At 44.8% G+C, this 16,292-nt stretch overlaps 1 protein-coding gene across 1 annotated transcript in view; it reads left to right on the top strand.

Annotated features, from left to right (window-relative positions):
- The window catches only part of CUEDC2 (CUE domain containing 2), a 118,413-nt gene that overhangs the window by 39,835 nt on the left and 62,286 nt on the right, over positions 1 to 16,292 (top strand). Inside the window, exon 4 of the mRNA XM_085603906.1 lies at positions 9,146 to 9,207. Coding sequence (XP_085460032.1) covers positions 9,146 to 9,207 — 62 coding nt within the window. The remainder of the gene's footprint in view (positions 1 to 9,145; positions 9,208 to 16,292) is intronic.

Consider the following 16,292-nt stretch of genomic DNA (forward strand, 5'->3'; position numbering starts at 1 on the left):
AAACAGGAAATTCTCTCACTGCTTCAAAAACATGCAATAGAACCTGTTCCCCCTCCAGCATCCAGGGACCGGGGATTACTCACTTTACTTTCTCATACCCAAAAAGGACGGTACTCTCAGACCAATACTGGACTACAGACCTCTCAATATCTACATACCTCTAAATATGTACATACAGTCGGATCACTTTCACATGATCACTCTTCAACAGGTCCTTCCACTGCTTCAACAAGGCGACTTCCTTGCCACTCTAGATCTCGAGGACACCTACTTCCATATTCCTATACACCCTGCTCACAGGAAATATCTAAGGTTCACAGTGGACGGACAACACTATCAGTTCAAGGGCCTCCCATTCGGAGTAACCACAACACCCATAGTCTTTACAAAGTGTCTTGCGGTAGTAGCCGCACACTTGCGGAGACAACAAATTCATGTGTTCCATACCTGGACAACTGGCTGATAAAAGCCAAGTCATACAGCCAGTGTGTTCACCGCACTCTCTAAACCATTCAGCTGCTCCACGACTTGGGGTTCACAGTAAACCTCACCAAATCACATCTCCAGCCCTCCTACATACATCAGTATCTAGAGGCCATAATAGACACTGCCAAAGCTCTTGCATACCCCAATCCAGCCAGGATAGCCAGTATGCAAACCCTCATCCCAAAATTTCAACCCCAACACTCAGTACCGGCCCGAGTGTTCATGCAGCTCATAGGAATGATGGCCTCTTGCATTTTCATAGTACCTCATGCAAGACTTCAGATGCACCCTTTACAGGAATGCTTAGCACGTCAGTGGAACCACACTCAAGGTCATCTTTCAGATCTGGTGTTTGTGGACAGCCGCACACATCGCTCTCTGCAGTGGTGGAACACACAAAACCTTTCCAAAGAGCAGCCGTTCCTAGACCAAGTTCCACAAATAGTGCTAACAGCGGACGTATCACTCACCTGCTGGGGAGCTTATCTCCTAAACGACACAATTCAGGGCAGGTGTACCACTCAACAAAAAGTGTTCCACATCAATCACCTAGAATTACTGGCAATATTTCTAGCATTGAAATCATTTCAAATACATCTAATCAACAAAACTGTCCTTGTCTGCACTGACAATATGACAGCAATGTATTATATACAGAAACAAGGAGGAACACATTCTTTGCAGCTTTCTCAACTAGCTCAAAGCATATGGAGCTGGGCCATCCCACAAAACATATATCTTCTAGCAGAACATCTTCCAGAATTACACAATCAGATTGCGGATCTGCTAAGTCGTCAAACACAACAGATACACAAATGGGAACTTCATCCTCAAGTTCTTCATCCATTTTTTCAGACGTGGTGCCACCCAGATATAGATCTGTTCGCCACACACGCAAACGCAAAATGCCCAACCTTCGCTGCCAGGTTACCACACCCATTGTCCAAGGGTAATGCGAAATGGATGAACTGGTCAGGCAGATTTGCGTACGCTTTTCCGCCACTCCCGTTCATTCCATTAGTAGTGCGCAAGCTCAAACAGTCTCTCAAGGTGATCCTAGTTGCTCCAACATGGGCCCGGCAACCATGGTTCACAACACTCCTGGACCTCACCTCAACAACTATAGCTCTCCCCAAAGTTGCTTACACAGAACCATGGAGAGATAAGGCATCCAGATCCGGCTCAGCTGAACCTGGCAATCTGGCTCCAGAAATCCTAGAATTCGGTTACCTAAACCTCCCACCAGATTGTATGAACATTATTAAAGAAGCGAGACACCCTACTACTAGAGCTTGTTATGCAGCCAAATGGAAAAGTTATGTCATTTACTGCAATAACAACAAAATTGACCAGCTAGCTGCTTCAATTCAAAACATTATTTGCTATTTACTGCATCTACAAAGATGTAATCTAGCATACACATCCATAAGATAACATCTCGCTGCCCTTGCCGCTTACCTGCAAAACAGACATTTGTCATTGTTTAGAGTACCTGCTATCCAAGCATTCATGGAAGGCCTTAAAAGGATAATTCCTCCAACAATCCCACCCTCTCCAGTGTGGACTTTAAACATTGTCCTTACAAGGCTCATGGGTCCTCCATTTGAACCTCTACTCAAATGCGAACTGCAATTCCTTACATGGAAAGTAGCTTTCCTAGTCGCAATCACCTCTCTCAGGAGAGTAAGTGAGATCCAGGCTTTAACCATACAAGAACCATTCTTACAAATGCATCATAACAAGATGGTTCTTAGAACAAATCCAAAATTCCTTCCCAAAGTAATCTCTGCTTTCCATCTTTATCCGTCTGTGGAATTACCCTTTTTTTCCCCAAAACCAGATTCTGTTGCACAGAGAGCTCTTCACACACTTGATGTCAAAAGAGCTATACTTTATTACATTGACAGAACTAAACCTTTTAGAAAGACAAACCAACTATTTGTAGCTTTCTCTCAACCTCATAAAGGAAACCCCATCTCCAAAGCTGGAATTGCCAGGTGGATAGTCCAGTGCATTCAAATATGCTACCAGAAAGCAAAACGCACATTAACAATTCCCCCTAGAGCACACTCAACACGCAAACTAGGGGCATCCATGGCATTCTTGGGCAACATTCCCTTAGATGACATTTGTAAGACAGCAACATGGTGTACGCCACACAACTTCACCAAACAGATGTGCAGGCAAAACCGGCTTCTGTAGGCCAGGCTGTTCTTAAAACACTTTTCCAGACCACTGCAACAGATACAGGTGACCACCGCTAGGGGAGAGCACTGCTATACAGTCTATGCACAAGTATGTATTCTGCAGCTCATATGCCATCGAACGGAAAATGCTACTTACTAGTATGCATCTGTTCTTGGCATGTAGAGCTGCAGAATAGCATACGCTCACCCGCCTCCCCGGAACCTCGATCTGTTCCAGTGTTATCTTACTTAGATACATTACACATGGACATCTTTTCTGTTTCTTACAAACTCCATCATTTCCCATCATGGCGAAAAGCGATCTGAAGATGGAGTCGATGCCCATGCGCACTATCGTCCAAGGGAGGATTCCCCTATCTCGTGACTACAAAGACTTCTTCCAAGACAACAACAACACTGCAATCATCCGAGCTCAACACCAGATGGCGATCTATGCAAAAGTATGTCATTCTGCAGCTCTACATGCCAAGAACAGATGCATACTGGTAAGTAGCATTTTCCTTATATTGTGTAACCCGGGGACCTCAGGACATGATCCAGTGATAAACAATCTGTTATGATGTCCCTTGTAAAAGAGGCTTCTGGTTTACTACACACCGCTCGCCAGAAAAGCTGGCATGATATGTAATGTGTCCTCAATGTAGGAGATATCTAGATCTTTGTGGATAGCTGGCACAGAGAGTTGATTATGGAATATCATGAGGGCATCTAAGGAATTTATTCTCTAGCCTTTGAATGTTTTGAATTTGAACCGAAACCCAAGAGACCTGCCCCGTAAAGGGCTGCTCCTAACCACATACTTCTATATATTGCTAACATTTTCCTAATAGGTTTACAACCTAACTTAGTGGCAAATTCAAATATTCCTTCAATTGTTCAAACCAGGTTAGTGGAGATATGATCTGTGTTTTCCCCCAGGAGCCTTTTCTGAGAAAAGAATTCCCAAATATGAGATTGTCGAAATTCTCAAAATAGGTACTGCGTTTATAAAGTGTGAACAGGTTTTTAAGGGATTTCTAACCAAATACCATTGTATAACTTTTCTTTAGGTTCACCTTATGATCCAGACTCGCCATGTATCTCAAAGGCATTAATCGGAAGCTGTAAGCCACTCATTGCCTTGGGCTGAAGCAGACACAAGGTGATGATGGACGAAGCGCTGAAACTTTTCAGACACTCCTCCCCAGTCGCAGATCTGGGTTGAATCCATCATCATTCTTTAGCTCACTTCACCACCCCAGTTCAGACACCGCTATATGCAAATCAGTCTTGACCCTGTGCCTCATGAGAACAGTCAAGACCGAACTGCCAAGCCATGCCCCACTGGACTGGCTACAAGCGTCCTGGGACCGGTTTCGGGGTAACACCCTTCATCAGCCAGGCTAGCTTGAATTCAGTGGCAAAGTGAGCAAGGGACCAACGTCTGGGCATACCATGCTAACTTAGGACGAACAATGCAAACACAAGGGGATGATAGACGGTGCGCTGAAACTTTTCAAACACTCACCCCAGTCACTGAAGGACGGCATTGTCTGCTTATAACAATATGGGTAGCTTTCTAAAGACCAGTCTGGAGCAATCTGACTTGAGAACCTGGAGTGCGTCATCCACCCCACTGATATGAAGGAAAAATAGAAAAGGTGCCAGAACGCACTCCTGCCTTACTCCCCTCTTTATACCAAAGGGGGGTGGGTACATTCCCCATTAGGGTCAGATCGTACTTTTTGCCTTTACATTCGAATACATCCTTGTAAAAAGTATGACTATTTCCTCTGGGGCTCCTAAAGTACTCATAGTGTGCCATAACTTTGTATGTTTAACCATGTCAAAGGCACTTCTCAAGTCCATAAAACACAAATGAAGAGATCTAGCCTTCGCCCTTGTGTATTTTCCCACTATTAGATCGAGGTTCAGTGTGTGCTCAACTGTTTCCTAGGCCCTTTCTGAACCCTTTTTGGGCTTTTGTTAGAATGGAATTTTCTCCAGCCCAAAACTCAAGCCTCTTTAAGAATACCCATCCCAATAACTTGGCTAATGAGCCCAAGAGGGAGATGGGGCGATAACCGGACAGATCGCCTTTATTGCCCTTCATGTAGCTAGGAATTAATGGTAGTCTCTAACGCAGTGTGTATGGAGGGAGCTTGGGGGATGGGAGAGGACCCGGCTCCAGTCGCATTAAATACCATTGTGAGGAATGGTGCCCAGAGATTAATGAGATTTTAATAAAAATCCACTGGAACGCCATCCAGTCCAACTGCCTTCCCTTTGTTGTGGGGTTAATAGGCCCAGTACACAAACACTTTCATTTTACATTTTCACCTCTAAAGTTGACATCTTTGTAAACAATGACTTTTAGCACATATTTGCTTGCTTGCCCATATGAGATCGTGTACTCCGAAAAGGTTTGCTTACAGATACATTTCTTTGTAGGCACATTATCAAACCGTCTTACATTTTGTCCAAGGACCAAGTACACTGCGCAAACTGCCCTTGTTTGTTGTCTGTCCGGCGACATCTCTGGGTGGATAGAATCGAAAATGACCTCCAGACTAGAGTTCAGGCACAAAACCAATGGGTACAGTTTTATAATCTAAACTGCACCACGCCTTTGTTCAACGGAGGAGCGTTTCTATAGATTGTCGTGGTCGCCCAGTGCCTGAATTCTATCCCAGCTGAATCTCATCACTATCCCTAGAGGGATGGCAGCCTGTGCTACACCAAACTGACTACCAGATGACACACGAGTGCAGGTCAAAGGGGAGTTTGACTACTCGGAGTTATCTGGCAGCATCGCATCCAACCTGTTCTCTCTAGGATAGGTAGTTCTAGGTAGGAGTACAATTAAATGTATTCTTATAACCCATGCAATAACTATAATGGTTGAATTGTGCATCTTTTTCACCATTCTCGTAATGCTGCTTACTATGCTTTCTTTTCTTCCACTAATCATTGCAGCACATGTATTTTACACAAGAATTCACTTGCTTCAATAAATGTTTCGAAATGCCAATTTGTCAATTTCTTGTGTCTCCCTTTGGCCATGCCTTAGTTAACAAAGAACAGGTAGAGTAGATCTGTTTCCACAATTTCCTTGGGGTGATCATGGTTGTCATGTTCGGAGGTTGCAGACACCATCGGGTACCTAATAAGGTTTAGAGGTCCAGCTGGCACACTGAGAGCTAGCCAGGAACAAGGTCCACATAGTCTCATGGTATGAGCAGACACAGTCCCCTATAGTTTTGCTGGTTATGTTGCCCAATCGCACAGTCTTACTCCATTATTAGGAACCGTACAACACCTTTACAACTCTTATCTAAGGCCAGGATGACATCCTTTAATGTAAAAATAACCCTATTGTCAGAATTTGACATGGCATAGATCGGGGTATTGAGCCCTCTCTCAAAGGGTTAAAAACAGTCTTGAAATGATCAATCTGAGGGAGAGGACAACTTGTGGCTTAAAAATGGGCCATATATGATTTTCCATAACAAGGTTACATCACTGGATTCAGCTGCTAACAACAAATTGGACCAGGGTTCTTCCTGTAGTTGTTTTTTCCTATCCACAATGAAACCTTCAATAAAAATTGGGCATAATGACCCTGTTTTCTGGATGCAAATAACCTGGGCTGATGCTAGATGAGTTTACCAGTCTATTGTGTGACTAATCAATCCACTCATTTGATGAAAACCCTACTTCACAACCACAAAACAAGATTTCAGTTTGGGTATTATTGGATTTGTAGTCTAGTTTTTGGCTGGAGACCAAGCGGAGTGCTTGAGACTGGGTTGGGCTGTATTACCTTGAGGTCATTTGGAACCCATATGTGTTATTGGAACTAGGCAGAGCATGGCTGATAGAATCGTAAATGTGTGGAAATTGGTGGTCAAGTTCTAGAAGTTGTGTTTTGTGAGTGTGTCGCTGGTGGTGATAGAGGTACCTAGTAGAATAGACAGTACAAAGATGGCTTTCTTGTTGGTGCAAGGCCGTGGCGATATTGTTCTGAGTGTATTGTGTTATTCCCTGAATTAGTTGAAGGAGGGTGGGATGCTGATAGGGTTAGGGAGCTGTAGAGCCTTGGTTTGTAGTGGGAGATGGTACCTTTGTGCAGTTTCTCATTTTAAAAGGTGAGTGCCAGCTTGGTCTCTTGAATACATATGGACACGAGACTGTGGATTTGGATGGTTTCCTGCCTAAGAAGGTGAAACTTCGTAATGGCGAGGGCCTAAGAAAAGAGCAATGGTGGAAGAAAATGCAGACTGGGAGTGGCAGCCAATAGCATGATTGATCTTCTTCTTTTTTTTTTTTTTTTTTTTTAATTGTATTTATTGACTGCAAACAAGGCACAGTAATGTACATATCCGTGCGCCACCAACCAGGGGCTCGCCACCTCTTCTCATATATCCAGCCAACTGTATCGGCTATCCCACATACCGGAGGTCGGGCATCGCCGTGCATAGCTGGTTCAATACCCACTGCTTACCAAGTGTCCCCCCACATCGACGCTCGTCTGTGGGGCAGTCCCCCTGTCGGCGGCCAGGCTCTAGTGTGTTCCTCCCTCAGAACGTAGGGCACAGTCACGTGTTTGTGGCCGTAAACTCCAAACCCCCTCCCCCCTCCCACGGTTCCCCCTAACTCCCCCTACCCACCCACCCCAGCTAAACAATTGAGGTCCTAAGTCAGTCGCAGCCCCATTCGCTTCCCGCACTCAGCCTCCACTCATCTTCCGCCCGAGTGGCACCCCAGCACATTCCGTCGTCTCCTCCCTGATCGCCGCCGATGGGTCATCTTGCGTCCCCCACACAAACACCCCCCCCCCGGGAGCTTCCTCTTCTGCCATCTCCGAGACGGGACCCCCATCAGGGCCCCCCGCTGCAGTCTCCCGCCTGCCCAGATAATCTACGTATAGATCCCAGAAGTTTTTTGGCCGGCTACGCGGTGGCAACAACTCACTGAACCTCTCCGCTTGGGTGCAGCAATATAGCACATCGCGCTTCCACTGCTCCACCGTGGGCAAGGGACCCCGCATCCAGCACATTGCAACTCGTCGTTTCGCAACCAGCATCCCCATATCCACCAGGCGTCGGGCCGCCTTCGGCACCACCCTGGAATGCCCCAACAATGCCACTGCCGGGTCCGGGGCCAACTCCACCCCTGTCACCTCCACTATCTGTTGGTATACCGCCTCCCTGTAATTGTATATGCCCGGGCATTGCCACGCTAGATGCAGGAAGTCCGCCGTCGGGTGTTTGCACCGTTCACATACAGGGTCTTCCCGCAGCCCATATCTATGTAAGCACTCCGGCGTGTAGTAATACCTGTTGAGGAACTTGAAATGGACAAGCCGATGCCTGCCATGCAGAGAGATGCGTCTGATCCCTGTGCAGCAGTATGCCCACATAGCATCGTCAATTGTAACATCTAAGTCTCTTTGCCAGTCCAATCTGCATTTTGCGAACTCATGGACCCTCTGAGATTGCGCCATTCGGTACAGCTTAGAGATCAACCCTTGGGGGTTGTCATTCTTAATTATGTACGTCAGTTCTAGCATGATTGATCATTGTGGGGGTAATGTGCTCCTATTGGTGGATGGTCATGATGAGGGTCAAGGGTGGAGTCGGTGAGGTACAGCTAGTAAATTGTCAGTGATGTATGGACTGGTCATCACTTGGCTGGAAAAAGGTGCTTTTTTCTATTTTTTTTTTTTTTTATTCAGATTAATGATGCTGGAATACGTTGGTTGCTTTGTGTGGTTTGAACGAGAGCTACAGTGAAATGTTAAAAAAATACCGTATTTTTAGCAGGATGCAGTGACTGGGTTTGTGGAGCCAAGATTTTAGTCATTAGGGCATGTTTGGCCACTTTAAGTGTATTTGGATGATGTGTTTGCTATTGGAGAGCTTGAGAAACAAAGCCTTAATGGGTGTGAGTTTCCAATATGCTGGAATCCTATAATGCATAATAAAACATCTCCTAGATGGAACAGGCATGTCTTAGCATTGAAATGTAAATACTATGCTGTTTTCAACTAACAATTTGATTAATTTCTCAAAATGAATGATAGGAATCGCACAGCAGATTTACCATTTATCGAAAAACACAAAATTGTCTGGGACTGCCCATTCATTTACATACCGAGGCCATCCAGATTTTCTTTGTCTAAGGCAGCTTATGTCAAGGCACGAGACTTTTAGATGTATTTATGTATTATCAGCAACTGGTTTATTCCTGCATTTGTTTTGTCAAGTGATAGCGTAGTATTGCACAAGTGGGAGCGCAGCTTGGTACTCTGACTCTTCTTGTGAAATGTCATCAGATACATAACTTGCAATATTCTATTCTCTCAGTGCAGCACGGAGGGAAACATTTCAGTATGGGAAGTTGCATCTGTGGCTAGAAACCGTTGTGCTCTCCTGTTGCTAGGTTTTGAAAATGTTTTTCTTATTTTTCAGTGGGGAGGTTTGTGAAATGATGTTCACATTGTCAGGAAAGCTAAGTGAAGCACGCAACAAAGGTAAATGAACTGGCTGCTTGTGAAAATGTATCTTTTCAGAACTATAGAGCTGCTTGTAATCCTGTTAAGTAACCTACAGAGAGCTCTGCGCATACGCTTTTAACCTTTTTTGTAAAAGATTCTCAACTTTACTGCTGTATTCCCCGTATGATAACTAGGAGTGATGGGGTCATTGGATTGAGGCGAAACAAAATGTGATGGATGGAATTCTAGAATTAATATCAGCAACTGGAAATGACTTGAGCAGCATCCCAGTCCATTTTTTTTTTTTTTTTGCTTACCATGCCACCTTAGACGGATCAGCCATATGCAAATCAGCTTTGGCCCTGCTCCAATCAGGACAAGCCATCACTGATGGTAGGCCATGTCACCTATGAACGGGAACACCAGACCTATTTAAGCTTAATTAAGCCTCATCAGTGGAAGTACAACTTGAGACCTGTGGCACAGTGAGTAGAGGACCCACGTCTCGGTGTACAAATCTCACAGAGGAAAACCAAAAGGTGATAGGTCGAAAGCTTGAATTAAACTCAACTGCTGGCGATTACTCGGGGATACATCCCACTCCATCATTTTCCTCCCCTCCCCACCACTTTCAACAGGAACTAGCAATATGCAAATCCGCTTTTACCTGCTGCAATTTGAATGGTCCAGTTCAAGCTGCCAGGTCCCCTCTGAACAGGAACCCAAGCAATCGCAGACTGGTTTTGTTCAAGTAAGAACTTTGAGTAAGTTACAGTTTAAGTAAGCCCTGTGTCACAGGGAGACGCCCTAAGTGCAACTGGTATGCCCACTCTTGGGTCTTGTGTTCACTGTGCATAGGTCTCAAGCTGCACCCTACTGACAAGGCCAAAATGACCAAAACCGGTTTGGGATCACTTGTGTTACTTGTTCAGCTGGGACCCGCCTAGGTCTAAATGGCCCTGTATGTATAACATAATATCCGTCTGCAGGACGTAGACCTCTTATTCATTTTTTTAATTTATTTTTTTATATTAAATCCAACTGCTAACGATAAGGTGAATAGCAATAATAATTAACTTCTTATGGAGCTTGCTACATCCATATTTTGCAGTTTATTAGAGCTGTAAATAGATGTACTTCATGCGAGTGCAAGTAGAGATAGAGTAAATCATGCAATTCTAGGGGTTGATTATGTTAATTTAGTAAAACTATTGTATTTGTTTTGGGTAATTATTGCCCCTTGCAACAAGAGATTGCTACATTCCTTGGAAGAGCTAAGAAGTCTCAAGGGGGGATAGTTCATACTGTACCTAGTAAACACCAGACCTTGTGTTATCCGGTGCATTACCTCCACAAATACTGACGCACTCCGAGTGGGACCCTTCGTGGGAAGCTGATGTAATCTCTGGGCATTCAGTCCCAACCTACGTCATGAGTCGCTTTGACACTTTTGTATGCTCTTCTAAGTCCTTACCAGGTATTTCTAAACTTTGATTGGGGTACTGGAAAAAGAGACAAAGTTAATATCGACCTTGTTTTCTGTTGCCAACTGCAGAGCCGAACTTTGTCATTGGGATGCAGGGGCTTCATGTTTTTATGGCCGGGTGAATGCCCGTCCTCTATCCCAGCCCTCAATTATCTTCAGACTGTTTTAAGAAGTGATTTGCTTCAATTTTTAACAGTTTCTGCGACCTACACTTGCAAGCACCTTTTTTGGACAGTTAGAAATGTAATAACTTGCATAGAGGCAAAATAAGCTGAAAGGTCCGATACTAAATCTAGTGTATTATTTAGCTAAAGTAGTAATGCATTTGAGCTACTCGGATGAAGAAATGTGGATTTGGTAACTGCTGGGGGTAGAGGATCAGTTGGAATAGGAGGTTTGATGTAGGCTGTGATTTAAACCTGCATTCTTCTATTAAAATGGAAACTTGACATGCTAACATGGCTGGAATTGGCAGTTTGCCAGAAATGAGCAGGAACAAGGCTGAAAGCAAGAAGTCTGGCGTGAAAGCCTGCGCAGTAAGGAAGTTCTATAAGCTGGAGTTGGATGAGATGATGAGTAGAAACTTTGTGCTGTCATGTGGTGACCAGTCTTGTCGGACAGTGCATAATGAAATGACTAATGGATTTGGTCACTCTTTCAGAGGTATTAATGTTTGATGAATTGTACATTTGAATTCCCTAATCCAAGAATAAGTCCCACTGTTAATGTTCATTAAGAAAAATAATTTTGTTAGTGTTAGGATCACAAACCTTTAATGCACACATTTGTCTGATGCAAACTGCTCAGCAGCAAAACACTACTTAAGTCTCTTTAATAAATTACCTTTTTAGTTCTCAGAACTAATCTTTGTTGAAAGTTTGCTGTGTCGGGGAGTGCGGGTGGCTCAAGCTGCTCCTGATAGTATCTCCCAGCAGCTGCAGTGATTCCTTACCTGCCGGTGGCAGTAAGCTGAAGGCCCCTTGGGCTTTGGGTGCGGGCCCTGAAGCTGTAGCAGCTGATCGACTGGTGGGGTGGTGGAAATGGGGCTGAAAGCCTAGTGATAGCTCCGCCCAGTTTGGCCCCTGAAGACATAAGCCAAGGTTGAAGTGCTCTAGATGGCCCATGGCATATCCATGGTATGGGGATTTGTGTCCAGTGGCTTGGTGAAACCACCAGTGAACGTGGAGGCGGACATGCGGTTTTAGCTTGAAGTGTGTTGATCATTATGGCGACAGCTGGAGGAGACAGACCGACTGCTGAAGGCGAGTGATCTTAAGAGCACTGGAGGGCACTCATTACTGTATTTAGTGAATCTTCTGTTATGTACTAGGACAGATGGTCCATACTACTGTGCGGCATACAACAGGTCATGAACTGTAATTCTTCTTGAACTGAGGTAGGATAATTAATGCCTTGCAGAGCAGTATGGCAATTTCCTCCTGTTTAGGTAAGGCACTGCTGGCCTGGAGGATGCAGGACCATTGAGCGTACCGCTTGAGCAGTTGAGATGGATGGAGGGGAGCTGAGTGGCAATGTAACAACATAGTCCATTCTTAACTACTCGTGTCCAGTCCTAGTTGATACCTTAGTCCTCTTGGGGACGCAATTTTCCTAAAGCTTCGTAGTTGGCACATGGACTGCTATAGGTCCTTTTTCCACTCAAACACTTCACTTCCATCCTCCTATTATTTGAAACAGCAGTGAACACACTGGGGTCCTAACCAATGCATTTAGATCGAAAGAGTGCCTCTGCAGTGATGCTGCAGGCATATGATGCAGTGACAGCCCAACTGGAGACTTCACAGTTCCCAAATGAGCAGCGGTGGAACACTTCTGCTGCAAATATACTTCAGACCATAAACCAGAGGTCTTCAAACTTTTGATGGCCGAGCCCCCCCCATCTAAACCTTTTTACACGTCGAGCCCCCCCACCACCACCTGATAAAAAAGTTCTGGAAGCTGGTACTCTGCATCATTGATGGCCATTCCCTCCTGCAGAGCCCAGGTTGTATAGGGCAAATAATATTAAATAAAGTAAGAGTGTTTAGTAAACTGAAGTTTTTGTAGTACATGTGCTTATTCTATAGTTCAAATAAAAAGAAAACCATTAGCACAAAAAATTTCATTGGTGCTTTATTTTTCACATAAAACACAAAATTTAGGATAGATTAGCAAAAACACTGACAAAACTCAGGTGTGGGAGTGCATGTTTTTCTCCACAGAGACAATGTGTGGATGGATTCTTGCTTCTGCCATCCTTAGGTTGTGCTCCACTTCCAGTCTTGAGCAGTGCCTGGAAACGGGAGTGCTCACAAAATGTTGTAATATATTTTTTTTCAGTTTTATATAGCGTGAACATGACCCAAATGTATTGGAGCGCTTTGCAGGAGCATCTTTTACATTACACAAGCACACATTCAATTTTTGTAAGCACAGGGAGATTTAGTGATTTGCCTAGAATCACAGGATGTTGAGCAGACATCAAGAAGTGAACCTGGCTCCCCAGCTCCACAGTCTTCAGCTCTGGCTGTTGCGCCACATCCTTGCCCCTATACAAGATATCAGAAAAAGAAGTTCCACAAAACATGCTTTCTGACACAATTAAAAAATCCATGATTATGTGGAGTATGGCCAGGTGTTGCCATGTCAGTAGGAGGCCAGCCACAGTTTTCCAAGAAGGCCTAGGGGACATTGACATCATACACATGTGATATAAGTGATTCAAAAGGATATATACATCTTTATTCTCTAGCAGCATCAAGAGTCAATTTGTTAGCATAGTTGGCTTATAAAGAAGATCGCCTTCCAAAGCTTCAGAAATAGCTGCACAAGAAAGCATTTAAATTTGGTCTATGAAAGAAGCGAGGACAGATGGTAGGCATACTTGACTATTTGTTATATTTGGCTTGTGGACTCCGCATAGGGATTGGAACATGTTAAACAAGCACCAGTGACTTTAATCAAGGTCAAATTCATTTTTTGTAAGTCACTGGTAAATTAAGTGATTTTGCCCAGGATCACAAGATGTTGACCCGATACCAGGACTCGAACCCAGGTCCCCAGAACCAAAGTCAGCACCTATGGCATTAATGCCAAATCCGCTCCTCCTTGAAACATCCAACGTTCCCACTAGTATTGGGACAAAGGGGAAAGGAGCGAGGCTTTAAAAAAAAGAATACAAAAAGCTCTTCACTCTTACCTGCCAGAGAATGGAATCTTCAGGAAGGTTCAAAAGCAGTAGCCCATTGACCTATTTACATTATGTGCACTTTGTGATCTGCATGGTACATGTTCTTTGCAGCAGGCACATTAACCCTCTGTGCTACCTATCCACGAGTCAAAACTTCCACTAGACAAAACTCTGATCTCTCTCTAGGAAGAACATTAAACACCAGAGTCATCATGACATTTTTATTGTTGCCGAAAATTGCTGGAGGCCAGGAAGGAGGCAGCAAGCACTTTTAAAAGCTTAATATACTTGCAAACATAATGCCTCCACCCAAAGTCAGCGCCCGGTCACACCGGTTGCACTGCCCTAGAGCTGGCCCTTCTCAAGGGTCCTGTGACCTCAGTGACAGAGTCACTGTTGTTCTTGGCTGTGCTGCTTCATAGGCCTGCCCGCAAGACTGGAGGTGTAGCATGGGATTGTGCTCTCTCAGGAGAGCGGTCTGGTGGACTGGTTATTAAGGCTGAACCTGGTTCCCCAGTTCCAAACTCAGCAGCTCTGGCCATAGTGCCACATCCTCTCCCCCACTGAACACCATACTGCCCCACTGAGAAAAACTCACACTGCCTTCAACTACAACCCAATTGCTGCCAACTATAAACACCTGGATGAGGCTCAGTTTAAATGACGCAATAGACGAGCAATATACGGCCTACAAAAAAAGTAACAACATCCTGGAAAAAGCAAACGCTCATAGGGAATGCAAAATTTAGCAAGCCATGTGAAATTTAAGCAGGAACAACATGGTTACCTTAACGCTTTTACACTCACTATTCAGAAATCAGTGAGTTCTTTTGCCTCAAAAGTTAAAGACAAGACTACAGGGCCCTGAATGGACCCGTTTCAATGTCCATTGCTTATATCCTTACAAAACGTAAGCAGTATGGTAAAAAAGACCACATCCCTGGATACAGAGCCGCAGTACACATTTTGTTTTCCAATCCACACTTTGCAGTACCTCCAGGATTGGTGCACTAGTTGCAAGCCCAGGGAAAACAAAGACAAGAAAACAAAAATAGCGCTTCACCGGCAAACTCTGTAAAAGTGGCGCTAATGTGCTTAGGTGTGAATAAAATCAATCTGGCCAGTTTGCTACCACTCTGTCTTACTTTATTTAGTTATTTTTCATATTTTTAACCTTTTATTCCAGATGCTGTACTTTGGAATTAAAATACGACATTTCCAGCAAAAATGATTTTCTTTTTTGGATCCATTTCACAGGGGAGCAAATAAAAGAAAGGAGAGGAAGGAGAGTTGTTAGAACCCAATCTTGAAGTCACGTTTTCAGTAAGAGAAGAACTGCTAGACAGAAAGAGAGGGAAGAATGAAAGAGTGTGGGGGGGCAGCTGAAGCGGCAGAGCAGAAGTGGTCACTGTATTTTTCTTCTCTGAGCAAGAAGGAAAAGACAGAGTCCTGTTAATTCTCTGCCGCCCGTCCTCGAACGCCAGGAAAGGCTGACCTTTATTCAAAGGTGATGGTGATTTCATGTCCTGGGACGCATTTTCAGAATAAAAAAGTAGGCGAACAGAATCCTAGGAATTAAAGCAGGAGGGGCACGCTGTGCCCTTCCGCTCCCGCCCACTTCGACCACTGGGCTTCTGACTAAGACCTGGGGATACAATTGCCTTCACATCAGGAGCGCAACGCCCATAGGACTCAAAGGGCTTCCGCGCTCTCACCCCCCCTGGCCCCCAAACCCACTCGTAGTGTGTGTCAGCCCCGGCTGAGACCGCTTCCCGGGCAAACACACACAGACAGTTTTGGTGCTGCCAGCCGCACCCGTACTTCAAAGGTCTTTAAAAGACCATTTACTCGTTAATGAGGCTTTGTTTTTTTCACCCCTTCTTAGAGCCCCTGCATCGCCACTCTTCCTGTTGCTGGAAAAATTAGCCCCCTTCCACTCCCCACCACCTCCGAAATCGTTGCGCCTCTGGCCTTTAAAAACCTGTGACTCCAGACACTCTCAGCCGAGCCCCCAGCAGCTGGAGCTGCAGCGGCGCGGGCTGAGTTACAGGACTGGCGCCTGACAGCAACAATAGAAGGTGAAGTGCGCCCCCCCCCCCTGGAGGCATGCTGTGCCCCCCCCATGGGGGCGCGCCCCACAGTTTGAAGACCTATGCCATAAACAATACCAGGACATCATTTGAGGGTAAAATAGAGGAAGTCCAGTTTGATGTCACCTGCTGAGCCAGGACCTCAGAAAAACGACTGACCGTATCACACAGCCTGAGACTAGCGACATTTCAGTGGAAGACCAGGCCCAAACCATGCATTCTACACACTCGCCCCTCCTTGATAGTTTACAAAAGGATGGAGTATAGTGCTGAAGATTCGGAAGGGAGTGCCCAAAGAAAACACATTATTATGGTTGGAATCCTAGAAAATGCAGAGAGCACATGTATGGTGCAA

Source organism: Triturus cristatus, chromosome 1_2 (genome assembly GCF_964204655.1).
Source record: "Triturus cristatus chromosome 1_2, aTriCri1.1, whole genome shotgun sequence".
Classification (NCBI taxonomy): domain Eukaryota; kingdom Metazoa; phylum Chordata; class Amphibia; order Caudata; family Salamandridae; genus Triturus; species Triturus cristatus.